The sequence below is a fragment of the Trypanosoma theileri genome (assembly GCF_002087225.1).
Source record: "Trypanosoma theileri isolate Edinburgh chromosome Unknown TM35_Tth_7_V1, whole genome shotgun sequence".
NCBI lineage: Eukaryota > Euglenozoa > Kinetoplastea > Trypanosomatida > Trypanosomatidae > Trypanosoma > Trypanosoma theileri.
This window is the reverse complement of record NW_021639849.1, coordinates 685,178-711,244: the sequence shown is the minus strand read 5'-3', so window position 1 is coordinate 711,244 and position 26,067 is coordinate 685,178. Positions and strand designations below refer to the sequence as shown.

The following is a 26,067-nucleotide window of genomic DNA, read 5'->3' as shown; positions in this document are numbered from 1 at the left end:
GATTACGGTGATCAAGGCAATCAAGGTGATTGGGGTGGTCAACGTGGTGGTGGCAGACGTGATTACGGTGATCAAGGCAATCGAGGTGATTGGGGTGGTCAACGTGGTGGTGGCAGACGTGATTACGGTGATCAAGGCAATCAAGGTGATTGGGGTGGCCAACGTGGTGGCGGCGGCCGACGTGATTACGGTGGTCGAGACGACCGTGGAGGGGATGGTGGGTTTGAGCGTGGAAAATCTGCGAGAACTGGTAATTCAGGGCGTGAAGGCCGCTTCCAAGATGGTCGAGGTGATGATGATAGGATGCCACTGGCACCGTTTGATGAGAAGGCCGCTAAGACCCTCTTTGATATGAAGCGTCAGTATAAGGGTGCCAAATCCGGGAAGGAACGGCGAGAAATTCAACGTGAAGCCCGCCGAGTTATTCGCCGCGCACGAATTGATCCTTCAACACAGGATGAGAAAACGGTAACAATGCTTCTCAACTGTGCTGCCACATTCCGTAGTTATCCACATTCGGAGGGTATCAAACAGGCTGTGGAGTGGATGCGACAAAACATTGATGCTCTCTCCCCACAAAATTTGGCTCTTTTTGCTAATGCTGTTGGTGCATTATCCGTAGTAGATAGTGATATTATTTTACTTCAAGAGGTCTCACCTGCTGTTCAATCAGTCTTTACACAGATGAGTCCTGTTGAGTTAGTAATGGTTCTTCAGGCTTTTCAGCGTGAAAAAGTTTCAGACAACGGCCCATTACAGGATTCTATGTTACAACAATTATCTTCTTGTGTACCTCAGATGCCTGTTCCACAGCTATCCACATTGGCAAGTATCCTTGTAACTGCTCCTCTTCGTAAGAGCAATGAAGCTGCATGGATCGAGATGACAAAAGCTGTGGCATCAAAAGCAGTATCGAATGTAGAAAAAATGCATTCTAGGGAAGTCATCACATTATTAAAGGCTGCCCCGCACCTTTCTGTTCCTGAGGAACACAGCCTTCAACTCGTTAATAGAGCTATAGCGACTGTGGGTTTTCACACAGATGAGCAAGTGGGTGAAATTCTTGAAGCTGTGGCAGCTTACCGTGAACAAAATACTGCAGGAAAAGAGCTGCAAGATAAGCTTGATGAATTGATTAGCGTTCTCTGGACGCGTTTACAAAAGGTAGCACCCTACGCTGATTTAGCGAGTGCAACATGGATTATGCGTCAGTCGCGGAAGTGTGGGGTAAATGTTCCCCCTGCAATTATGGAAGCCTTACTAGAGGCGGTAACGAGAGAACTCCGTTACCATCGCTACACATTTCGCCGATGTGCAGCTTTGGCTGAGGCTTTGGCGGAACAAAAGGCACCTGCCAAGTTGCTGCTGCAGTTACTTGGGGACTACTGCATTGGTAAGCGTCCCCCACGTGAGGATCGGGAAGCGGCTGACCCACAGGATGAAGAAAATACCCGGGAAGTTCGCATGGATATTTATGCACGCTTTCTTGGAGATCTCACACGAGCGCGTGTTGCACTGGAGGATGCCTACAATGCCCACCCCAATAACGGCGAGCCAGGTGAGAGTTTGGCTGTCGTTCTCCCCCAACGATTGGAGGAGAGTGTCCAGGATGCATCACCACGTGAGGTGTTGAAATGTGTACGGTCACTTTGTACAGCATCTGAAGATTGCCGCACACGTAACCACACGAATAGTGATAAGATAATGAATTTAGTGGAACAACGACTATCTAAGGAACGTGAGAGTTTTCTAAAGGAGTTGTCGAAAAAAAATATAGAGGATTTTATCCTTGCTGTGGGAGACGCACCTCGCGCAAAAAAGATTGTCCGGGTAATCTCTAACTGAGAGGCGTAGAGGATACACTATTTACACATACTCATTTCACATCCCATGCCCACACACTCACAAATTAGCTTATTATTATACATATTTGTATAATAATGAACAAAATCACGTAGTCACAATTTTGCAAAAGTAACTGTGTATGAGAAAAAAAAAAAAAACGAAAAAGGAACGAAAAGAAAAAAACGACAGTTGCCAAATGATTTTTTTTTTTTCTTTCTCCATTAATCGTTGCCAGAGAATAGTAAGAGACTCGGGTGAGAGCGGTGCAAGTGTGAAGAATGCTCTTTCTACATAAGGGGGATTTCACAATAGGTATAAAGTAAAAGGGTGTCTAGCACCTTTGTTTACTCTATTTTTTTTTTTCGTTTTATTATTATTATTATTATTATTATTATTATTATTATTATTATTATTATTATTATTATTGTGTTTTCTTTTTTTACTGTTATGTTTATTTGGGTTTATACGATATCGATTGACTCATCTTAAATAATTCTGTACTGGGGTTTCTCTTTTCAAGGGTGATATTAGGTCAGTGATTCTCACTAGAGGGGTATCTCAGCCACTGACTAGAGGGTTTCAGGGCAATAAGGTCATGTATGTCTGGCTTATGGAGTTTCAGAGATAATACTCTTCCCTCACCATCTCTGAACAAGGCTGTGAAATCGTGTCTCCCTACAGCAGTTGATGATAGTAATAATGATGATGGAAATAATGGTGATTGTTTTGTAGAGAACATAAATGTAGAACATAGTTCTCTCCCATTGGAAGATGCTGTAAAAACTTTTGGTACAACGGTAGACGTTGATGAAATTGTTAAGGAAGTTCAAAACGAATGGGTCGAGCGTACTTTGGGGCTTGCAAAGACATCTTCTTACCACTTATTAAGAAACCAACAGGATACATCAAATAATACAAATCAACCAACGGGAGAAGTTATGGTTCCTACACCTGTATATGAACCCTTGGACGAAGAAGATATGACCGTATTAAGAAGTTTGCTTAATTTGCATACAAATTCTGGCCAAAAGAAAAAGGCACATACTCGTCCGCGGAAGAGCTGTCCTACCGTACCCAAATCACCGATTCTGCACACGGCGGAGTTGGCTTCTCGACGGGAAAAGCAACAGAATTTCAGCAATGGGAATGATACTGAGAACAGCATAGTAACAGCAGAGTCAGAGCAAGACATTTCAAACAAAACGCATATACCAAAGGGTGACGGCTCTTCAAAAAACGATGGCACCAGTAAATATACAGAAAGTAAGACAAGAACTGTTCCCAAACCAATAATATCATGTACTTTTGTAGACCGTATGGAGGAACGAGCAAAACAGCGCCGAGAAGCCCGGGCGGCGTTAGAGACGGCTCGGAGGCGTGAAGGTACAACTGATCTCTTACCCATCACTCATTGTGTTGTGAGAATGAGAGGTAATGAGGGAGAAAAAATGACCTCATCGTTTAAAGATTTACAACAACCAGAAACTTCTTTTCATCACGTCTTTCCTGGGGCTTTAGTGTCCACTGAAAAGCCTCTGGATTCCCATAATGAGAAGGAAGCTATGTCACGTCAGTGGAATAGCATGCAACGAAAGAAATTAGTTTGGAGACGTTGGTCTCATGTTTATGGGAATCGATCAGGGATACGAAAATCCGAGAAAATACTCATTCAAACGAATATCTCTGGTAGTTGTTCTTCCATATCAGATACAGGGAATTCTGTTTTTGGTTCTTTACAATCTTTACCGTCAAGTTCTTTTAGTTTACATGAGATGCAACTACTTCGGTGGTACTTTGTGGTTTGGGCTTCAGTTTTGGAGAATATCTCATCTTCAACCCGCACTTGTAACTGAATCTTACCGTGTTTGAGTGTAAACAGAAAAAGGAAGGAAAATATCCTTTCTCTCTCTTCAGTAATTTACAGTTTCTAATGGTTTTTTTTTGGCTTGAGTTTTTATTTATTTATTTGTTTTTTTATTACAGTGGTTAAATGAGTTTGCTTTTTCCTTTTTATTTCTTAAACAAAAAAAAAAAAAAAATAGAATAATTACAGGGAAATCAACACGAAGAATACTTAGCAAGCTGTAGAGTTTGTACACTGACATTATCGGTGGATCCTATACCAAAGACAAATCAAGAGCAACATCATCACCAAAAAAAAAGCAAGAAAAAAACAAAACAAAACAAAAACTAAAAACAAAACAAAACAAAACTCAGAGCAAGGGGATAAGAAGAAAAAAGAAAAAAAGAAAACAACAACAACAACAACAACAACAAGAGGTAAAGTAAACAGCAACTGGAGCAAACGAAAGAAAGAAAGAAAAAAGACAAAAACAACGAAATCATGGCAGCAGATTATTCAGGGTACTTGCAGAAAGCGGGTGGAAAGTTCTATAAAAAGAACCGAACTCGGTACTTTGAGCTTCATGGTGTAATGTTATACTACTGGAAGTCAAGACCCTCAAAGCCTAATGATGCACCTATTGGTAGTCTTGATCTTACTGATGTTCGCTGTATTGAGGATGCAAAGGAACCAAGATCTTGGACGATAGAGGGTAAAAATCTACCAAAGACCTACACCTTTACCGCTGACAGTGAACAGCAGAAGAAGACGTGGGTAAAGAAGATGATGAATGTGAACACGGCGAATACAGAGAGATTAAAAACTTCAGGTCAAAGCAGTGATGAAGATGAAGCAGTGGCTGTATACACTGGAGGGAAACCTAAAATCTCAATTGACGATTTTGAACTTATAGCAACAATTGGGGAGGGATCTTTTGGTCGTGTCTATCAAGCACGTGAAAAAGGTACAGATAACATCTTTGCAATAAAAGAAATGAGGAAGGAAGTGGTTGAACGTGAAAATATGGTGGAACACATTTCCGCTGAAAAAGTTATTCTACAAAACATAAGTCATCCTTTTATTGTATCACTTCACTATGCCTTTCAGACAAGTAGCTGCCTATACCTTGTACTTGAATTCCTTTCAGGTGGAGAATTATTTTATCACCTTGGTAATGTCAGGGTATTTGATGAATACCGTGCTAAATTTTACTGCGGAGAGATAGGTCTAGCCATTGGATATTTGCACAGTCGAAATATTATTTACCGTGATCTCAAACCAGAGAATGCCGTACTTGACAAGGATGGTCATGTATGTCTAACAGACTTTGGATTGGCCAAAATGGATGTAAGTGATGCGTGTAATTTTACCTTCTGCGGTACACCAGAGTATTTGGCACCAGAGTTTCTCCGGGCGATGCCACACGGAAAAGCCGTTGACTGGTGGTCGCTTGGAATTATGCTTTACGAGATGTTAGAAGGTATTCCCCCATTCTACAGTGAAAACACAAGCACCGTGTATGAACAAATCCTCACAGCAGAACTGAAGTTTGGGACTGGCAGTGATGATGAAGGGGATTTACCAAAGATATCAGAAGAGGCACAAGATTTGCTTCGCCGACTGCTAGATCGAGATCCAGAGACACGTCTGCAAGACTTAGAGGAGTTTAAAAGGCATCCATTTTTTCACGATATTGATTGGGATAAACTAACTCGGCGAAAGATTGAACCACCATTTCGGCCTAGCGGGAATGCACTCTGCAACTTTGACACGATGTTTACATCGTTAGAGCCTCAGGTAAGTCGCCATGATGATGACGACGGGGAGCACGCTAACATTGCTGGTTTCACTTTCGATGGGAGTGCAAAAGCTACATAGTATAGTTATTCTTTTCTTTTTCATTTTTAATTTCATTGTGTATGGGAAGATTGTGTGTTATTGGACTGATATTTTCAATACCCACACCTTCTCTGTTTCCGGTGTTGACCGGTATTGTTGTAGAACTCCGTTACTGAAAATATCTGAAACAGTGTTATTATTATTACTATTATTACTATTATTATCATTGTTATTATTATTGTTATTATTATTGTTGGTACTGATGGTGATGTTTTTATTTGTATTTGTTTCTGCCTTTGAATGGGGAGGAGTTGAGCAGTACGTGGGGGTGGGTCCATCACATGTGTGAATGAGAAAAGAAGAAAAAGATGATAAAAAAGAAAAAGAAAAAAAGAGTGATGATTTCTTTTCTCAGGACTAATTCCTGGGCATCTGTGCATGTGTGCATATGCGTGTGTGTGTGTTTGTTTGCATTTTCCTCCTTTAAGTGCATAACAGCAAGAAAACAAACGAACATAAGGAAGAAAAGCAAAAAAGGAAAAAAAAAAAAAACAAATCTGGCTTGAGAGATGTGATGTACTATGAACATCATAGGATCTTTGCTTCTCTAGTTCAAAGATTTTTTTTTTCTTTTTGCTTTTTTTTTTTTTCTATGTTGTCCTTCCTCTTCCTTTGAACATTGCCGAGGTTCAAATTGAAGATCGTAGAGAGGGGAAAAAGAAAAAAAAAAAGAAAAACAAAAATGAAGAATAATTTCAACGAAAAGAAAGAATGATTGATCTAGAGAAAAAAAAAAAAAAACAATAAGATTAATAATTCTTTCTACGTTGACTGGATGTTTTCTTTTTGTTTTTCTTTTTTTCGTTTTCTCCTTACGTATAGTTTTTTTTTCTTTGATTTGTTTTCTGTTAACTGTGTTTCTGTTTTTGTTTTTGACCTGCTGTGTGTACTGGATATTAATGCCTACTGCTGCTGTTGCTGCTGCCGCTGCCGCTATTACTGCTCACTGTAGAGACAACCGGTAGTGTCCTGCGCAAGGAGCACAGGCTGATGGAGACTGCAGGAATGAGAAGGAAGAAGAGATGATAAGAACTGGAGGGAGAGCACAAACTATATACAGTGGTAAGGGAAATAATAAAGAAGAAAAAAATAATAAAAACAGAGGAAAATCAATGGAAATAATAAAAAGAATAGAGGAAGGAATAAGTCAATTAATATATATATATATATATATATATATATATATATATATATATATAGAGAGAGAGAGAGAGAGAGAGAGAGAGAGAGACGTGAGGACAGGAACAAAAACAGCGAAAAAAAAACAAAACAAAAAGCACAAACCGTGCAAAAAAGGGGAAAAAATTAATAAAGTAAAAGGGACAAGAAGTAAGATAAAAGGTATTACAGCAAGAAGGAAAGAAAAATTGAAAATATGCAAAATAGAATGCCATTGCTTTCTTTTATCGTTGAGCACAACCGGCTGTGATATCTATATATGGACGTCTCTTATAATGAGGTTTTTTTTTCCCCATTATTTTTGGTTGTTCTTTTTTTGTTTGTTTGTTCATGTACTTCTGTAAATCCATGGCTGTTCATGTTACTTGAATTCTTTTTATGTCCCTTATTTCTCATTTTTATTAATCACTACCACTACCACTGTTAGTGCTTACTCTTATTACTGTTACAACTATTATTTATCATTTCTTCTTGTGTCTTTTAGTACTGTTTCCACATTTAGTGGAATCGTGCTTGTTGCTCATCAGCTATCCTATTCTTCTTTTACCTTTTTTCTTTTTCTTTCTTATTGCCACTACTGTGTGCAAATATTAACTGTCCCATTCACAGTACAAACTGAAAAACGAAAAGAAGGATATATACATGTGAAGAAAAGATATTTACCTACTATTTTTTTTTGGTTGACACCACTTTCTTTTCTTATTTTTTTTTTTCCTGAATGCGTATATTCTCTTTGACTCATTGTCATTTTTATCCCTGTTTTTTTTTTTTTTTTTTTTGCCCTTCTTGATTTAAAATATATATGATTGTTTGTACGTATACGTATCCATTATATATGTATATAATATGTATAAAATGAGAGAACGAACGAGATAGAGTAGGATCGAAAAGAAAGGGGAGAAAAAAAAAAAGAAAAACTAAATCATAGGTCCATGTTGACTATACAGAGACTTCCATCGCCGTTAATCACAACTGGATTACTGTTGTTGCTCTTACCGTTGTGTTTGACTTTCACCTGCAGTGCCGCTCCCGCCCACGCCCCCACACTGTTGAGTGTGGCCGGCAGTGTGGTGGTCCCACTCAACGCCACCCCATTCATTGACGTTCAGGTCGTCGACGGGAGCAGCGGCGCCGTTCTCCGCTTCCTCCCACTCGACGCCAGCCGCACCTTCGCCTTCGCCGGCCTGCCGCCAGCCGCCACGGAGGTGCGTCTCTTCCTGCGGCTGCCCGAGCGGCGGTTCCGCTTCTCGCCGGAGGCCTCCACACTCGCCGTGGCCATCCCGAAGAATACAGTCGGCGGCGTGGCCCCGTGGCTGCAGCTCACCGCAGCGGTGGAGGAACTGCAGAGCACACCGGCCGGCGAACAACAACAGGGAAGTCTTCTCGCCCTTCTTGTGACGGTAGTGGGAATGGTACTGGCAATCGCAGGGCGGCACAAACTCGTTTCGTTACTGCATTTACCGGTCGTGAAGCTGCCAAAGCAGCGCAGGATGGTTGTACCTATGAGTAGGTAGAAAGACAAACAGAGAAACAAAAGAAAAAGAAAAGAAAAAGACGAAAAAAAAAGAATCATCAAGGAGAATTTATCTTTTAATCCTTGTTTTATGTTTTTTTTTTTTGGTTCTCCTTTGTAGGTGTGCAAAAATAACGTGATGGGAAATAAAAATAATTTTTAAGTGACTACTCACTCCTTTTTTCATTTCTATTCATCTTCTGTATTGATGCTATCTAACGGTAATTGGTATTACCACTTTCATGTTTTTCTTATTTTGTTTTTGGAGATTTAAAGGACTTTTCTGTTGGGTGGTGTGGATATAGTCTGTGTTTGGCTCCTCTTTATTTCTTTTTTTTTTTCTTCTGTATATTTTCATTTTCTTTACATAACCTAGTCATGAAGGAAGAGGGATATTAGTTGAGGAAACTGTGAAAAAAAAAAAAAAAAGAAAAAAAAAAAACGTTCACATGAGTAGTATAGATGTTTCAAACAGGCACGATGTAGAGGTCACTATAGCTATAGCGTCTACTATAATATATGCTGTATTACTTTTTCTGGGGAGTATTATTTTATTTCTCTGGGGAAGTAAAAATACCTTTTTTTTGTCCCACAAGAGTAGTAGGGGTTTTTGGTTTCTCTTTGTCTTTTCTCTTATACCGACTGTACTATTTCTTGGCATTATAGGTCCATGGATTTGCGTGGCCTACAATTCTCTTTCAGGAGCTGTGGTGTTTCTTATTGTTCCAGGGGTGTTGCTTTTTCTGTTGATATTGTCGTGGTGTGCGCTGCAGTCGGAAACTAACATAACAACAAACGGGACTCTTGACCTTGATAATTTATAGGATAATGGTGTGCAAACTTCGAAAAGGATATTTCATTCGAGAATAGGGTTCTCGTCATTAATAATAGTAATAATAATTCAGTGTTGCCACTGTTAAAAGAAGTTTCATTAAAAGGATTGAATTGAATCACACCTACTGAACGGATAAAATGGCACCAATAGCATTCGTACTAAGAGCTGAAGTGAAGGTGAAGGTAAAGGAAAAAAAAAAGAGAAGAAAAAAGCTGCGAAAGGATCTAATAGTGGTGAAGGCAGATTTGGTGGTGGAAAGAAAAAGAAAAAAAAAAACAACAACAAGTTTAAACCCTCCCCAAATCTCCCCCACTCCCCCCGCAAAAAAAAAAAAAAAGGGACTATGATTATCACTGCCCTTTTTTACTGTACATTAGATATTGTTTTCCTTGACGGATTTGTTACAGGAATATATAAATGTGTTCTTAAAGCTGTAAACCAGTCCGACTGACTGGATAGAAAGTATTTATACCTTTTGGCTTGGCTCTCCTTACCCCTATCCTCCTTTTCAGTTTTCTTTTTTCTTGTTTTCTATTTATTTAACCTTTTTTTTTCTTAAAAATTCGTTGAATCTATTCTACCCCTCCTTTTTTAAAAAAAAAATATAATTCTAAAGCAATAACGTTTCTAGCTACGTGGCGACTACGGCGAGCGTTGGCTTCAACAAGGATTCTCCTAATGTCTCGAAGACCTGATGCTGCGTCTGAAACAGGCTCGCACCCTATTCACGGCTGCGACACAAGCGGGCGACACTACAAATCGGCTGAAGAAATGTGGGCTCATGAACTTCGTGGAGACTTATACAACAAAGAAACTGGTTGGTATGGGAAGTCCCTGGAGTACTGGTCTTCTGTCCCGGCTACGGTAAGTGGTGTTTTGGGTGGTATGGAACATATTCACGATGTTGACGTGAAAGAGTCCCGCGAGTTTGTGACATCTCTACCAGATCGTGGTACAACACGGGCGTTGGATTGTGGTGCTGGCATTGGTCGCATTACAAAGACACTACTCAGCACTATGTACACCATCACAGATGTCTTGGAACCAGTCCCTAAAATGCTTGATAAAGCAAAGGAGGAACTTAAAGGTCTTCCTGTGGGAGAATTTATTCTTTCTTCTATGGAAACTGCAACACTTAAGCCACATACGTACGATCTTATTGTTATTCAATGGACAGCAATCTATTTAACTGATGAAGATTTTGTGAAATTTCTGGCGCATTGCAAGACTGCGCTGACTCCTAACGGTTATATATTCTTTAAGGAGAATTGCTCCTCCGATGATGGGTTTATCGTCGACAAGGAAGACAGTAGTCTAACTCGCTCGGATGCGCATTACAAGCGCATTTTTGCAGCAGCAGGTGTCGAGGTTGTGAAGGAAGCCATGCAGAAGGAATGGCCAGAAGATCTTTTTAAAGTAAAAATGTACGCACTACGTTAAACCACAAAAAAAAAAACATATTTTATATTTCTCTCTTTCTTTGTTGCTTGTTTTTTTTTTTGTTTTACCCAAGAAGGCAACTCGTTTACCTCTTGAGAGAAGCTAATGAAGACGGTGAGGAGTGTCTGTATATGTTTATGTGGAGGCATGGGAAGTGAAGAATGAGGGGCTGAAATTCCAGCAGTTGTGGTAACTCAGCATTGCGTGCATCAATTACCCTTGACACAATTCTTTCAAGTAAACTTTATTTATTTTGGCTTGTGTGCTTTTTTTTTTTTTCTTTCTTTTCGTTCACTGACTGTTGTGAAACCCCCTCCCTTCCCTGGGTTGTGGGGTTCTTTTGAATGATGTGGAAATATTTAAAAATCTTAATTCTGTTTTTTCTTCTTACTTCTCTTTTCCCTTTCTGCAGTCAAGCAGATATATCAGGTTTATCTCTCATGTTAACGTTTGATAAGCTTCCTCTGGCATTGGGATCGGACCACAATGAGGCTCTAGAGGACACTGTGGACAATGTCCTTGCGAATTCACACAGCGTGCTGACGACGACGCGACGTATGAGTGAGGCGGGTCTCGACAGCGTTGGCCTTGTTTTCAAGCATACGAACTTTGACTTCCGCCCGGCTGCGACTCATGGCGTGGAGTTCGAGGGGGACTCTTTCCCCGGTGCCGTTGGGGCTCTCCGGGCGCAGCTGGAGGAGTGCCGTGCGGTGCTGCGGCGTGTGGAGAGCGAGCGGCGGTACCTGCGGGCGCGGGCGGCGGAGTTGCAGCGGGGCGTCGCAGCGGCGGAGGGGCAACGCGAGCGGCTGCGGGAGGCGGCGGCGACGGCGGCGCGGGAGGCGCGGGAGGCGCGGCGGGCGGCAGCGGCGGGGCGGCGGCGGCTGCGGGAGGCGGAGGCCGCGGCGATGACAGCGACGGAGGAACAGATGAGACTCCGCCGGTATGTGCGGGCCGCCCCCTTCACCCCCGCGGACGCAAGAGCCATCGTCCCCGACAGGCGCTTCGAGGAGGCCTTCCGGGATAAGATGGACGCCATACGCTACAAGCGACGATATCAGCGCGCAAAGCTGCTGCATCAACAGCGGGCAGAGGCTGCAGAGCGGGAACGTATGGAGGCGGAGGACGATGCAGATGATACCTCAAACGGACTAAACGCCTCGAGTACCGTTACACTAGCTGCAATGCCAGCAACACCTAACACCAACCTCAGTAGCAGTTTTAATGGACTTTCTCTCTCTCAGTTGGGATCCACAAGTATTTCGACAAGGGAATTACTCGGTGGTTCCTTTCAGCTTCCTTTTGTACACACTACCCCGAGGGATAGTTATGTTCTTGCATTAATTCAGAAGGCATCAAGTAGTGAGGCACTAACACGTCTACGTGATGGAATTATTCGTATTTGTTCTCGTCTTAAACAAGGACAAGATCATGGGATGCGCAGTTTGTATACTCTGATGCTTGAATGTATGCGTGTGGGAGACCGGTTATCAGGTGCTTTTTTCACAGATCCTAAAAAATCTTTTGAGATAGTTGTTGAAAAGACACAACGTACACATCGTGATTTACTCTATGATTTACTTGAACTCGTTAACTCTGCCGTTATAGATGTTGCAGAGATGGAGTCTTCCTCTACTAAAAAAAAAGTTACCAAGCATAACGCCGGATGCAGTGTATATTTTCCAGGTGTACCAGATCTTCGTCTCGCTGACATTGAGGAGAGACTTGAGACACAACGACAAAAACAAAACATGGAAGCATCAATATGTAAAAACACATCAACAACAACAGCAGGGAAACCTAATTTTCCAGAAGAGTTACACTGTATGAGACCAGAATGTACATCATTACGTCAAAAAACCTTGTTTACACTGGAACAATTGTTATGTCTTCACAAGGCCTTTTACAAGACTGTAGATTTTGTGCATTCGTACTATGCCCCCACGGATATGGGAATAGAAGACACATTCAAAGGCTTAAATATCTTCGCAACTGAGGCAACTCTCGAAAATCCACGTTTTGAGACAAAGGTTGCGGAAGCTGTTGAAGCAGATATACAGCAGGCGGATAAAATTACAGAGTGTATAGTGACTGCGGCGAAAACTCCGTCTTCTGGGGCATCAAAACATAAGACTTCCATGTCCAGTTCTTACCCTGGACCACGATCCGAGCAGCAGCAACAACAACAACAACAACAACAACATCTGCATAAGCTGAAAGAAGAGCCTCGTCAAATGTTTCAAACACCCAAAGGAAAAGTTAATTTGCGTGGAAAAAGTCGAGGTCACACATCTAAATTGGCCAAAACACCACCAATTCCATCGAAAGAAGCACCTTATTTTGCACGACGCTTTATCTATGCAAAGACAGAGGATATAAATGATACGACATTGGTTGATACTAAACAAAGTCAGGTAAATAGTCCACACCAGTCAATTACACAACTGAATGTAACTGAACCAGAGCGTCCCAGTACTTCCATTGTCCCGCATGCAAATACTGCGCCGCCTCGATCATCCGAGTCGCAGCCTGCTCGCTCTTCGATACCCCGAGAGATGAATTCACCTTTGGTAAAACCAAAAACTCTTACCAAGGTTAATCTACCACAGTTCATGGGGAAAACACCTGAGAGGTAGATGAAGAGAAGGTAAGAGAGGAGCAGATGCTTGCGCAAAGCTGAAACTCTAGACACTCACTTGGGTAGAACGTGTGAGTGAATAAAAAAAAAAAACAAAAACAAAAACAACAAAAACAAAAACAACAAAAAAAAATTATCCATTGTGGAAAAAAAGATAAAAAAAAAAGTACTAGAGAGAAAAGAAATGATAATTAAGTGCAAATAAAAAAAAAAAAAATACAAAAGAAATTTGAGAAGGCCTACTGTTTTCCCCTCTTTACTTTTCCATTCTGTACGTCAGCAGCGACACTGTTCATTGCTTAATGTCATATGGTGTAGACGAGTTGGGTGTGTGTAGAGGAAAAAAAAAAGAAAAAAGTAGTATCAGGTATCTTGATTCTCTTGTTTCATTTTTTTTGTTTCAACTTGATTTTTGTATTACCTTTTTCGTTTCACTATTATTATTATTATTATTATTATTATTATTATTATTACTGCTACTACTACTACCACTATTTCCACTGCTTTTGCGATTCCCATGCTTGAAAGCAAGTCACCGAAGGTCATTGAGAGAGAAAGACTGAATTGGTTACATTATTATGATAGACTTACACATACCGAGAAAGAAATGTATAGAAACGACGAGAAATTGTGTGAGAGAGTGTGTGTGTTTCTCAATTTCATGGAAAACTATTATAGTTATAGGTTTGCACTTAAATTTCGTGAGAGCTCAACACGTGGATGCGTGTTTTCCCTATTATCTTTCATCGGAAGTAGTATTATTACTTATTATTACTAGAAATGATAGGTAGCATTAGTGATGGGAAGAGTGACAATAGTGACAGCGGAAAGAAGAGAATTATCTGTTTTTTTTTTATTCGTTATCCCTTTCTTTTTTTTTTTTTTCAAATCCCCTCATTAAGGTCGCCTTGTTCATTTGTAGACGCGATGTGCCTTTAGTTGGGCATCTAGATTGCTTGGGGTATATATATATCTCTATATATATATATATATATTCCATTTCACATGTGTAAAATCTTTGTATGCAATTAATGGTATATATTTATTTCAGTGTTTTTTGCACGGCAGTTATGCTGTACAGTTTCTGTTTATTTGACTAGAGGAAAAAAAAAAGATAGTAAAATCACGAGAATAAGAAAAAAAGGAAAAAAAAAAAAGGAATGATGGGTGGGATGTGTTTTTCTACTCCCACGTGATGCATGCTTTTTTTTTTTTTCTTTGGAACTCGGATTTCGTACCTTTTAAATGAGTCCTTTTACAGATGATGTAAATCATCGTTTTTTTCTTTTTCTGTTTTCTTGTTGGTCCCTCTTTCTCTTTCTCTCCTCTTCCCCCCTTTCTTTCTATTCTTTTATTCATCCCACCTTTATATTTCCCTCTATTTCTCTGTCTGTTTCCCTACCTTGTGGGGAAAGGGGTAAATAAAGAAAGAACGACGACAACAAACAAATACATAGAAGGGAAAAGAAGCCACGTAATTTAATTAACACGAAAAGAAAAAGAAAAGAAGAAAAATATTTGATTGAGAATGTCCGCTTTGGTAGAAGCCGAACGTATGGAGCGCGAAAAGGCACTCGTGGAGGCACAGCAGCGTGTCGACATGCTGCGGGAGACCGTGCGGGTGATGGCAAACCGCCAGATGGTACTTATGGGAACCAAGCGGCGGCTTGAGATCTCCACACGGGAGCTGACAAAGCTGAAGCCCGATCACTCCGTGTATGAAAGCATCGGCCGCGTCTTTCTGCGCACCCCAGTGAATACGCTCATAGCGAAGCAGACAGAGCAGGCGGAGAAGTGCGAGGCGGAGGAGAAGCGACTCTCCGGCGAGAAGCAACGCATCGCGGAACAATTGCAGAAGGATGAGGTTCAGCTGCGTGAGGCGGCACAAGTCTATATGGCGGAAATGAATGCAAGGAGACAGCAGCAGCAGCAACAACAACAACAGCAGCGTTAAGGCAATGGAGATCTGAAAGAGGGGGTGATGTGGTGTATTTTTATTTTTTTCTCACTCTTTCCCCTTTTTCTTTTTTTTTGTTTTCTGTGCTTTTGTGCCAGTTTGTTTGCGCGCGCGTGTGTGTATGGGTGTATGTGGTCTCATGGTGAAAGATGGATAAACTACTCTTGATGATGTTCAATTACCGGTTCTGAGTGGAACCACGTAAGAAGTGTTAAAGAAGAAGGGGGGAAAAAAAAGAGAGGAAGAATTTACATCTCACATTTTAAACAAATGAAGAAAGAAGAATATTAATAATGTTCAAGTTGTTTCACTCTGATGTGCATTTTTATAAATATAATGCAAATTTATCTCCTTCACACTTCCCCCTCCCTCCCCTTCTGTACTGTGTGTTTTCTTTTTTCTTTTTTCTTTTTTTCTTTTCTTTCCTACTGTTTACTAACTGTTGATTTCAGGAAGGGGAATACCGACCTCTCACTCCGGTAAATTCACACGGGAAGACACTTCCCCTCCTTCCCTTTTTTCCTCCCACACCACTGCCACTTCTTATGCTGCATTGCAGTCGTTTTCTTGTGAAGAAGCGTGCACCGCCGCTGGGGTACAGTCGCAGGGACTTTGTGAAGAAATTGCGATCCCCGCGAGCCTCAAAGCCGTGGCGTGGACATCACACCGTCTCTGGTGGGCAGATTGAAGTTGCACCCGCCGCAGAGGAGCACGTGGGTGGAAATCTCGCCGAGCGACCACCACTCGGGATTCGCGATCTGCGGGAGGGTTTTGCCTCTTCTGCCGCTCTCACCGCTTCTAACACATTGAAGTTACCAGAGGGAAACAATAGTGGTGATATGCCTGATAATAGTAATGGTACTTCACTTATTGAAAAGGAGTCCTCATTGGGTCTGATGTCTGGGTCTGCATCACCTCCACTTGCGGCTTTGCCTTTTGGGAAAGGATTAGAATTAAATGTTGAGAATGTGAAAACATATGAGGAAGGTCCTGTTCCTTTGCATTTACAACAGTTTCGACGTAGTCGACGTGAAGCAGCAGAATCTATTTTATTACCTCGTCACATTAATCGCCTTTTTCATAAAATTATGGGTTGGTCAGAGGATATTGTGGAGGTTGATTCAGAAAGTGCACCACTTTCTACAAATGAATCTAATACTACAAATGCAACAACAACAAAAAGAACAGGAACTAACCTAGAAGAAGAAGAAGATCATAATCAACATGAGGAACCAAGGCTACTTAAGCAAAAATACAACAATTTATCAGATAAGATGAAATATGGTGTACTTTTAGATAGCTACGAAAAGGATAAGTTTGCAATTGAACATCAATTAGAACTAGCTGGTGAACGATTTGAGCGAAAATTCTTAGACTGGGAAGGAATGCACGTGCTAGATCAAGATCCTGGTGGTGCGATGGAAGGTGTACGTGCTAATAAGAGTTCTATTGTAATGGATATGCCTTCTTCTTTTCATATTCCCGTTGTTAATCGAGATTGCTGCAAAGGTTGTGGAGCACTTCTTCAAGATAAGGATGAAAATTCATTTGGTTATGTTCGTAAAGGGGATGTTGAACGTTACATAATGGATAGACAAGAAAAGATGCGAGCACGAGCTGAATACGCTGATCGTATGTCAGAGTTGCAAACACATTGGCAAAAAAATGGTCGTCGTGTTGGGGAAGAATGGTTAGATTTTATGACACAAGAGGAATTTGATGCCTTTTATAAAGATCAAAACAAACCTTTTGTTTGTCATCGATGTCATGCATTGGAGAATTTAGGTGTAGAAGGACGTCGACGTTTATGGTCAGCACCTGATTTCACAGAAAAGTTACGTGCCTTACGTGAAAAGAAATGTGTGGTGGTACTTGTTGTTGATATCACTGATTTCCCTGGAACTATGGTGTATGATCTACCAGGTCTTATCTCCATGAATAATGATGTCATCATTGCGGTGAACAAAATGGATTGTGTGCGTAATCGCTCTTTCAACTATAAAGGTAAAGATAGAGCCATTGCCTCACGTCTGGTAACAGAACGATATATACGACGTTGGGTAATGGACATTGCAGTACAATTTGGTTTACCAAAACGTCAAATTCGTCATGTTATTCCCATCTCTGCAAAACGTGGATGGAATGTAGAAGCACTTATTGAGGCTGTGGAGGAAACATCCAATTTGAATTTACGTCGTCTGACAAAACCTGTACCAACATACTTTGTGGGAGTAGCCAATGTTGGTAAATCTTCTGTTATTAATGCGATTGCTCATAAATTGTATGTCCCTGTTCCTCCACATCCAGAAAGTCGAAAAATTTATTATACTAAAACGGCTAAAGATGGAACAGAATCCGTTTTTTGGCGTTGGTACACTCCACCTAATGTGAATCAAGCAGAAATGATTGATATTCCATCACGTCATGATAAGAAAGCCTCAAAACTATTGACAGTTTCATCTCTTCCAGGAACAACTGTAGAGGCTAACGCGGTTCGTGTATCCTTGACAAGAGGAGCACCAGGGGATTCAGCATATTTATTTGATACACCTGGACTTCTCCCGCATTGGCATCAACATTCTCCGTTAACACTTTTGCAGATGCGCCGTACACTAATAAGAAAGTATCGGAATCCTCAGTGTTATATCCTTGTGCCAGGGAATACACTACTTCTTGGTGGTCTTGCTGCTATTGATGTTGTGAAGGGCACATCACGTGGGATGCTTTTCATGGTTTACACCTCTCAGAAAGTTCGTAGTGCCATCATCAGTACAGAGCGTTCAGATGAATTCTGGGAAGAGCAACTTGGAAAAACTCTTGATCCACCTGGTTCACTTGAGCAACTGGGCGACTTGCGACTCACGGAGTCCAAGAGTTATCTCTTTGAATGTTATCCCCGACACCGTCGTCGACCCAAGGCGGATGTGTACGTTTGCGGTATGGGTTGGGTTTCATTCTGTGTGAATGAGGCCTGTGATGTGGTGTTGCGTGTACGCACACTTCCTGGTGTTATTCACGGTGTGCGTGAGCCGCTGCGGTATAAAGATCTGTTGGCATTCCGCGGGTGGCCAAAGTTGTTGCGCCGCTTCACTGCAGCCGGTCTTCCAGAGAATGAGGGCGATTGGGAAAACTCCATCGCCACTGTTGTGCGACTCACCGCAGGAGGAGGAGGAGGAGGAAGAGAAGAAGGAATAAGCAGTAAAGGTGATAGCCATAATAATAATAATAATAATAATAATAATAATAATAATAATGATAATAATAATGGTAAAGATAATGAGGAGAAGGAAGAGAATGATGGGAACAATGCGAAGGGGTTAGGCATAAAGGAATTACGAAAGACGATACTCCCGCATCATGCTTCTGCGTCCTCTACGGCATTTGATGCTGCGCTAGCGGATCTTTCTATGAGTGGGACTGTCCCGCCAATGACTGATGCCGGTTCACAAAGATGATGAAAATTGTAATATGGCTATTTTTCTGTTAACACAATCTTTTTTTTTAAATTTATTGTGTTTCTTTTTTTTGTTTTCTGCTTTCATTACCCATATTTCGTTGCTATTGTTATCATCGCTGTTGTTGTTGTTGTCGTTGTTATTCTCGGTATTACTACTATTACTACTACTATTGTTTTTTTTTTTTCTTTGTTCCCTCTCTTTATGGGGCCTTTCCTGTATAATTTCACGTGTGGGGGGTATTCCCCTAAGTGATCTGTATTTCTATTTCTCTCTTTTTTTTTCTTTTTCTTTCTCTTTCTCTCAATACACTCTTATTATTAATTAATAAACTTTTTATATTTTTATTACGGGATCTGCGCAAGCATTAAATCAACCACCACTACTACTACTACTACTACTACTAAGACAACAACTCATCCAAATACAAATACTACAAATACCACTATTGGTATTCGTATTATAATTTGTTACGGATATAAGTCTCTTCTTACACTCTACGGTGATCCCTGTTGTTATTTCCATTACTACTATAACACACCGTACAGGCCTATATATATATATTTATATAAATATCATTATTATTATTATTAATAATATCTCCCAATGGCGAAAGCAAAGAATTTCTTTGTCCGCGACTACGCCGGCCACAAGGGTGCAACCTTCTTGCTCGTTGCCTGCATTCTTGCCTTCATCTTCCTTGTGATTGGCACCCCGCTCGGTGTGCTGCGGAATAGAGTCGACCCGAGCATCTGCTACACCCTCTGGGGCACACGCAAGTGCAGCAGCCCGGACTACGATTACCGCATCGCGTGGGACACCTGCTACGGGCGCCGTGTGCGCTTTGCGTTTGCGGAGGCCTTCACGATCATTGCGATGTTCTTTCTCGTGCTGAATGGCATTGCGTGCTGGTACTGCCTTTCCGGCTGGAACGGCAAGTGGTGGACCTTTCTCCTCGCGCTCTTCACCTTCGCGACCAACTTTGTGCCGTGGACGGTCGTCGCCTCCGTCTACCACACCACCTACTGCGGCAGCGACACGTACACGAAGACGTACACGAAGTACGGCCCGGGCTTCGCGCTGCTGGTGACGAGTTTCTGCGTGCACTTCGTGGGGATTGTCGGGCTGGTGCTGATGGAGCCGTACGTCGCCGTCGTGGTGGAGGACAAGAAGAAGAAGAAGAAGATGGACCACCACCACCAGGAGCCCGACGACGACGCCTCCGGCAACCGCGAGGAGTAGTCCGCACACAGAGTAGGGATGATATATATATATATATATATATATATATATATATATATGAATATAAAGAGAGGTATACACACACACACAGAGAGAGAGAGTGTGTGTGTGTGTCTGTGGGTGAAGGGAAAAAGAAAAAGAGATAAAGGAAAAAAAAAATGTAATAACAACTGTAACAATGTTGATAAGGATGATGATAGTAGAAAAGGTAAAGAAGTAAAATATAAATGAATAAGCAAAACAGTTGTGAAAGGCAAATGAAAAAAAAAAAAATGGGGTTTGTTTACGGACGTACGCACACGAACGGAAATATATGAAATGAAGTGCAAAATACACACATACAAGAAAGAAATAAAAAGAGTAAAATGAAAAAAAAAAGTATTTATTTATTTATTTATTTATTTTTGGGACCCAGTCTAATGTCATGTTTTTAGTAGTCTGGGAGGAATAAAGAAGGGGGAAAAAAAAGAAAAGAAAAATAGTAACAAGATTGTAAGTACACACTCTTTCTCTGTACGTACGCTTGTATGCGTATATATGTGTGTGTACGCGAAAATCTAAATATATTAGAAAGAAACAGAAATAAAAAAAATTCTAATATTGCCTGGGACACTGTTAAGAATAATGATATCAGCAGTGACATAAGAGAATCTATGAGAATGGGAAGAAAAGAATATGTGTGTTTTTTTTTTCGTATTGAGATACCGCTTAGTGACGCAGAAGAAAAGAAAACAGATAGAGATCGTATGCCGCGATCCACTGTTGTGATTGGCATCTCACACATGATATAATCTTTCTATTTCCCATGACGTTTCTTTTTCTTTTTTTCTTTTGTTGTCTGTCTTTTTTTTTCTTTGTTTATTACTGTAATTATTGTAATTATTATTATTATTATTATTATTTATTGTTTATTGAGTTATTTATTTATTTTATTTTATTTCCCCACACCCCCCCTGTTGTTGGTTCTTCGTTTCTTTTCTTTTTTTATTTTTGTATTGTTATCTCTCCATTTTGGTATATATATATATATATATATATAATTCATGACTCTGCAAAAAGTGGAATTTCTAACCGCATGACATTCAAACTTCCACTATTACTTAATGCTATCACCTGTTGGCTCACACGCCTGAACAGAGGCACTAAAGGATTAGTGTGCGCCTTTCCTTTTCTATCTCTCTACTTAACTATCTAATATATATATATATATATATATATATATATATATATTTATATTTATTTATTGTTCTTGTTGTTATTGTTATTGCCGTGATATGAATAGTGACAGCTGTGATTTCTTCTATCTGTGTCCTTTGAAAGAAGAAGAGGAAAAAGAGAGAATAATATAAACAATAATATCATCATCCCAGAGATAGTATTAAAGGAATGAGACAATGAATGAATAAGAGGAAGTTAAGGGAAGAAAGAAGGAAAGAGAAGGCGCAATGAAATTAAAAAATTAAAAACAAAAAAAAAAAAAACAAATAAGAAGATGGAATATATTGGTTGAAAAGAAAAGTAGCATCGAAGAGGAAGAAAAAAAAAAAAAAAAAAAACAGTAATAATACAAATAAGCAAAGAGGGGATACGTGGTTAAATCCCTCTCATTCTTTTCTTATATCGAAAATAGAAGAAAATATAAGAAAAAGAAAGGGGATTTACACACAACACTTACTTTATTTTATTACTATTATTAATATTAATATTAATATTATTATTATTATTATTATTATTATTATTATTATTATTATATATATTTTTTTTTTTCTACTTCTTCTTCTTAATGTACTTTTTTTTTATTTCTCCCTCTGTCCACAGAATATCAATATGACTAGAGGCTAAAATGAGTGAATGAATGAAAAAGAAAGGAGGATAATATTTCCAAGTCTACATGAGAACAACAACGAAGAAAAAAAAAAAAAAGAAAACTCTGACAATGGGAAATAATATGGGAATTAACTGATGGCAATATATGCCTTTCAATCGCCTACCTCTTAAGGGCAAAAAAAGAAAATAATAAATAAAGAAAAACAAAGGTGAAAAGAATGAGGGTGGGAAAGTGAAGAAAAAAAAAAATGGAAACTGTGCGATGGAGGGAAATAAGCAAAAAAAAAAAAAAAAGAAACAAGAACAAAAGGAATGGGTTTAACTGTACGCAAAACTTCCGACAAAAAAAAAGAGTGAAAAGAAAAAGAAAAGAAGAAAAAAGGCAAAAAAAAAAAAAAAATGAAGAGGAGATGCCAAAAGTGATAAATGATTGGATCAATGATGAAGCGAAGTGAGATTTACAACTTATGCCAATGATAATGATGATGTCTCTCATTATTTTTTTTTTGTTTTTTTTTTGGTTTTCTTTTATTTTTATGTTTTCACCTTTTTAAATCCCCTAGTGGAGGAAAAGATGATGCAAATGAAGAAAAAAAAAAAGAGACACATCCACAAACTTTTCCTTTTTTTCAACTCTTTTTCTGATTGTCACTGAAAAACAAAATAACCAGACATACATGCAGAAAGAGATATAAAGAAAGAGAGAGAGTAATTGATAGATAGAGAGAATAGTGTCTGTCTGTGTGTGTGAACGCATACCATGCAACACTATTCTCTCTATATCAATTCCCTCTTTCTTCCTTTATATCTCTTTCACTCTTTATGAAAAAGAATAATTACTTCTGCATATATATATACTTTTATCTTTCTCTTTCTCTCTCTTTCTCTTTCTTTCTTTGTGTAGTGTCTTTTCTCTTAAACATCTTTTTAAGTGTGTTTTCCTGCATTTTTAATGACCTCTACTTCAGCTGAATCCAACGCCGGGGGTACAGTACTGGTTACTGGTGGCTCCGGCTTTCTTGGCAGTCACGTTGTGGATCGTGCCATACGTGAGGGATACAGCGTTGTCGTTGTGGATAATCTCTACACTGGCCGCAAGGAGAACGTCGCTCATCACATGGGGAAAGAAAACTTCCACTTTGTTCAGCATGATGTGCGTTATCCTTTTCCAGAGGAGGTATTGCGCCACAAGTACACTTATATATTTCATCTTGCTAGTCCAGCATCTCCTGTGCACTACCAGGCGGACTCCATTGGAACCACACTCACCTGTGTGAATGGCACCTATCACTCACTACTACTCGCTCAGCGGGATGATTGCCCAGTGCTTGTTGGATCCACCTCTGAGGTCTACGGCGATCCCGAACAGCATCCACAGACGGAGGAATACTGGGGCAATGTAAACTGCACGGGCATACGGAGTTGCTATGATGAGGGAAAACGATGTGCAGAGTCTCTCTGCTTTGATTTTAACCGAAAACACGGTGTGAAGATTCGTGTGGCTCGTATTTTTAATACCTATGGTCCTCGCATGTGCTTTAACGATGGACGTATCATCAGTAATTTTCTGGTTCAGGCGCTTAAGGAGCGAGATATTACTGTTTACGGCACTGGCGAATATACTCGATCTTTTCAATACTGTGATGACCTGGTAGAGGGATTTTTTCGCTTTATTCGCCACCCAACAGAGATTGGCCCTATTAATCTCGGTAATCCTGAAGAATACAGTGTACTGGATATGGCAAAGAAGGCACAGGAACTTGTACCTGGCACAAAATCAAAGATTGTCTTTTTACCAGCCGTTTCGGATGACCCAAAGCAGCGTCGACCAGATATCACAAAAGCAAAACGAGTGCTCAACTGGGAACCTGTCGTGTCTCTCTCTGAAGGTCTCAAACGTACAGCAGACGAGTTTGCTGAGCGTGTGAAGCGTGGAGAGTAGGTGGTTTATTACTATTGTTTTTTTTTTTTTCTTATTTTACTTATTAGGAATGACTTTATATTATTCTTTTACGTAGCAGAATGAAGTTCTTACGCCTTTATGAAGAAACAACACCGAGAGTAATAGTAATAATAATAATAATAATAATAATAATAATAATAATAATAATAATAATAATAATAATAATAATAATAATAATAATAATAATAACCAAAATAAAGATTTATCTGTAATCTAGATAATTCTTGAATATCATGTTAAGAAGCAATCAGCTACCAAAGTATATATTTTCATGCATTTCACTGCACCATCCGTTTCAGCCGCAATCCGGTAAGTAGTATTATTGGTATATATATAAGTATATATACATATATGTGTTTATTTACTATTTTTGTATATTGTTCTGTCTTTTTTTTTTGTTTTTTTTTTTTTTTTTACACTTCATGGGGTTCTTGGTATGGATGTTTCTTTTTTTTTTGATAATATTTGTTGTGATTCTTTCTTTTTTTTGTCTTTTCTTTTTGGATAGCATTCAACCTAATAACGCAAAATTAAGAGGAAGAAAAAAAGGGAAAAAAAGAAAAATAAGTAACTAAACAAGAAAAAAAAAAGCAGAAAAGAGATCATTATATATTTATATACATATATACATACATTTAAAACAGTTCGCTATTATGTCCGCTCCTGGTAAACTTTACGTGCAATGCAACCCTCTCCTTGACGTTTCTGCCTGCGTCTCGGATGAGTTTATGAAAACGTACAAATTGGAGCGTGGTACCGCCTCCTTGTTGGCAGAAGATCAGAAGAACATCTTCGCCGATCTTGAAAAGATGTCCGATGTGAAGTATGTACCTGGCGGCTCTGGGCTGAATACAGCTCGTGTGGCACAGTGGGTCTTGCAGGCCCCAAAAGGTACATTTGTCACTTATGTTGGATGTGCTTCAGATGATCGCTATGGAAAGATTCTCAGGGAATCTGCAGAGAAGGACGGTGTGACGATGGCGCTTGAGTACACAACAAAGGAGCCCACAGGCAGCTGTGCTGTTTGTATTACAGGGAAAGAACGTACACTTGTGGCTAACCTCGCAGCAGCGAATTGCCTCTCTGCGGAGCATGTTTCTTCCACTACAGTACAGAAGCACCTGGCGGAGTCTAAGATTACTTACTTTACCGGTTTTACTCTCACTCTTGATGTCAATTACGTTCTCCGCGCTGCCCAAAAAACGCGTGAGGTGGGTGGTATCTTTATGATCAATCTCTCCGCCCCCTTCATCATTGAGTTCTTTGGAAACCAGCTGGACGAGGTGCTGCCGTACGTGGACGTCATCTTCGGCAATGAGCTGGAGGCCCACACACTCTCCAGGGTGAAGGGGTGGGATCTCCACACCGTCGCCGCCATCGCCGAGCGGGCTGCGCGGGAACTGCCGTACACCGGCAAACACGGCCGCCTCGTCGTCTTCACACACGGCGCCAACTCCACCGTCTGCGCTGGCAATACCAATACGACTGCTGCTGCTGCTAGCGGTAGTGCAGAGGGAGGATTGGTGGAGGTGCCCGTCGCTCCAATGGCGAGTGAGTCCATTGTGGATCTCAACGGCGCCGGTGACGCTTTTGTTGGCGGCTTTGTTGCGGCCTACGCCCTCGGCCGAGACATCAAACGCTGCTGCGAGATTGGACACTACGCAGCGCAGGTGGTGATTCAACACAGTGGATGCACCTATCCCGAGAAGCCAACTATGTCTCCATGAGGAGTGGAAGGAGAAAGAGGAAGAAAGAAGAAGGGGTAAGGGATTAGGATATGGGGACAGCTCTACTGTTCTTGTTGTTCTTTTTTTCTTTTTGTTTTGTTGTTGTTGTTGATGGTATTCGTATCTTTTTTTCTTCATCTTGTTAAGTCTTTTTGTTTTTTTTTCTCTCTCTCTCTCACACACACACAGAGAGAGAGAGAGAGCACTCCCGTGAGTCTTTTCCTCTGGAAGAGGGAAGAAAACAAAAAGGGATCGAAGAAAGGACTGAGTTGTAAAGGGGAAAACTATTGAATGAATGAGCAAGAGAGAATGAAATAGAAGCAGATAAAAAAAAAAAAAGAAAATAAAGAAGGTGTGTCTTTTATTTTAATGAAAATAAGTTCAATTCCTTAACAGTCGTTGGATAAAAAGTCCACAATCTTAGTCTCTTTGCTTCTAATTCACATTTTCTTTTCTGAAGAAGAGAAAGAGAAAGAGAGAGAGAAAGAAAGAATGAAGACATCAAAGACGACAAAAAAAAAAAAAAAAACAACAACAAGAAAAGAAGGGATATTAAATATGAGAAGTAATGTCATTTCTGAATATCTCTGCGTATCTTGTTTCTACATGTCTACAACACACGGTTTAATCTTCTATATCTCTGTTATCTATGAATCTTTACATTTTTCTTCTCTATATACATTCTTTTCTATTTGTTTTTGAAGAGA

At 40.1% G+C, this 26,067-nt stretch overlaps 12 protein-coding genes across 12 annotated transcripts; all 12 read left to right on the top strand.

Moving 5' to 3' along the window:
• On the top strand, nucleotides 1-1,845 carry TM35_000074160 (mitochondrial oligo-U binding protein TBRGG1; the record flags this gene model as incomplete). The annotated part of the gene is made up of 1 exon (XM_029023862.1): nucleotides 1-1,845. A coding segment is annotated over one exon (1,845 nt), but the record flags the coding sequence as incomplete, so codon positions are not given.
• Nucleotides 1,846-2,444: 599 nt separating this feature from the next.
• TM35_000074150 (uncharacterized protein) lies at nucleotides 2,445-3,698 on the top strand (the record flags this gene model as incomplete). Its single annotated transcript, XM_029023861.1, has 1 exon — nucleotides 2,445-3,698. One exon carries the CDS (start codon nucleotides 2,445-2,447, stop codon nucleotides 3,696-3,698), a length of 1,254 nt encoding a protein of 417 aa, XP_028885057.1.
• A 491-nt stretch (nucleotides 3,699-4,189) lies between these two features.
• Nucleotides 4,190-5,566, top strand: TM35_000074140 (putative rac serine-threonine kinase, putative,protein kinase; the record flags this gene model as incomplete). Its single annotated transcript, XM_029023860.1, has 1 exon — nucleotides 4,190-5,566. The coding sequence occupies one exon, from the start codon at nucleotides 4,190-4,192 to the stop codon at nucleotides 5,564-5,566; it is 1,377 nt and encodes a 458-aa protein (XP_028885056.1).
• Nucleotides 5,567-7,698: 2,132 nt separating this feature from the next.
• Nucleotides 7,699-8,280, top strand: TM35_000074130 (uncharacterized protein; the record flags this gene model as incomplete). Its single annotated transcript, XM_029023859.1, has 1 exon — nucleotides 7,699-8,280. One exon carries the CDS (start codon nucleotides 7,699-7,701, stop codon nucleotides 8,278-8,280), a length of 582 nt encoding a protein of 193 aa, XP_028885055.1.
• A 448-nt stretch (nucleotides 8,281-8,728) lies between these two features.
• On the top strand, nucleotides 8,729-9,103 carry TM35_000074120 (uncharacterized protein; the record flags this gene model as incomplete). Its single annotated transcript, XM_029023858.1, has 1 exon — nucleotides 8,729-9,103. The coding sequence occupies one exon, from the start codon at nucleotides 8,729-8,731 to the stop codon at nucleotides 9,101-9,103; it is 375 nt and encodes a 124-aa protein (XP_028885054.1).
• A 689-nt stretch (nucleotides 9,104-9,792) lies between these two features.
• Nucleotides 9,793-10,554, top strand: TM35_000074110 (SAM-dependent methyltransferase; the record flags this gene model as incomplete). Its single annotated transcript, XM_029023857.1, has 1 exon — nucleotides 9,793-10,554. The coding sequence occupies one exon, from the start codon at nucleotides 9,793-9,795 to the stop codon at nucleotides 10,552-10,554; it is 762 nt and encodes a 253-aa protein (XP_028885053.1).
• A 440-nt stretch (nucleotides 10,555-10,994) lies between these two features.
• On the top strand, nucleotides 10,995-13,187 carry TM35_000074100 (uncharacterized protein; the record flags this gene model as incomplete). The annotated part of the gene is made up of 1 exon (XM_029023856.1): nucleotides 10,995-13,187. The coding sequence occupies one exon, from the start codon at nucleotides 10,995-10,997 to the stop codon at nucleotides 13,185-13,187; it is 2,193 nt and encodes a 730-aa protein (XP_028885052.1).
• Nucleotides 13,188-14,717: 1,530 nt separating this feature from the next.
• TM35_000074090 (uncharacterized protein) lies at nucleotides 14,718-15,143 on the top strand (the record flags this gene model as incomplete). The annotated part of the gene is made up of 1 exon (XM_029023855.1): nucleotides 14,718-15,143. One exon carries the CDS (start codon nucleotides 14,718-14,720, stop codon nucleotides 15,141-15,143), a length of 426 nt encoding a protein of 141 aa, XP_028885051.1.
• A 548-nt stretch (nucleotides 15,144-15,691) lies between these two features.
• Nucleotides 15,692-18,601, top strand: TM35_000074080 (uncharacterized protein; the record flags this gene model as incomplete). Its single annotated transcript, XM_029023854.1, has 1 exon — nucleotides 15,692-18,601. One exon carries the CDS (start codon nucleotides 15,692-15,694, stop codon nucleotides 18,599-18,601), a length of 2,910 nt encoding a protein of 969 aa, XP_028885050.1.
• Nucleotides 18,602-19,207: 606 nt separating this feature from the next.
• Nucleotides 19,208-19,843, top strand: TM35_000074070 (amastin; the record flags this gene model as incomplete). The annotated part of the gene is made up of 1 exon (XM_029023853.1): nucleotides 19,208-19,843. The coding sequence occupies one exon, from the start codon at nucleotides 19,208-19,210 to the stop codon at nucleotides 19,841-19,843; it is 636 nt and encodes a 211-aa protein (XP_028885049.1).
• A 2,779-nt stretch (nucleotides 19,844-22,622) lies between these two features.
• TM35_000074060 (dTDP-glucose 4,6-dehydratase) lies at nucleotides 22,623-23,612 on the top strand (the record flags this gene model as incomplete). The annotated part of the gene is made up of 1 exon (XM_029023852.1): nucleotides 22,623-23,612. The coding sequence occupies one exon, from the start codon at nucleotides 22,623-22,625 to the stop codon at nucleotides 23,610-23,612; it is 990 nt and encodes a 329-aa protein (XP_028885048.1).
• Nucleotides 23,613-24,286: 674 nt separating this feature from the next.
• On the top strand, nucleotides 24,287-25,360 carry TM35_000074050 (adenosine kinase; the record flags this gene model as incomplete). Its single annotated transcript, XM_029023851.1, has 1 exon — nucleotides 24,287-25,360. The coding sequence occupies one exon, from the start codon at nucleotides 24,287-24,289 to the stop codon at nucleotides 25,358-25,360; it is 1,074 nt and encodes a 357-aa protein (XP_028885047.1).
• Nucleotides 25,361-26,067: the final 707 nt, after the last annotated feature.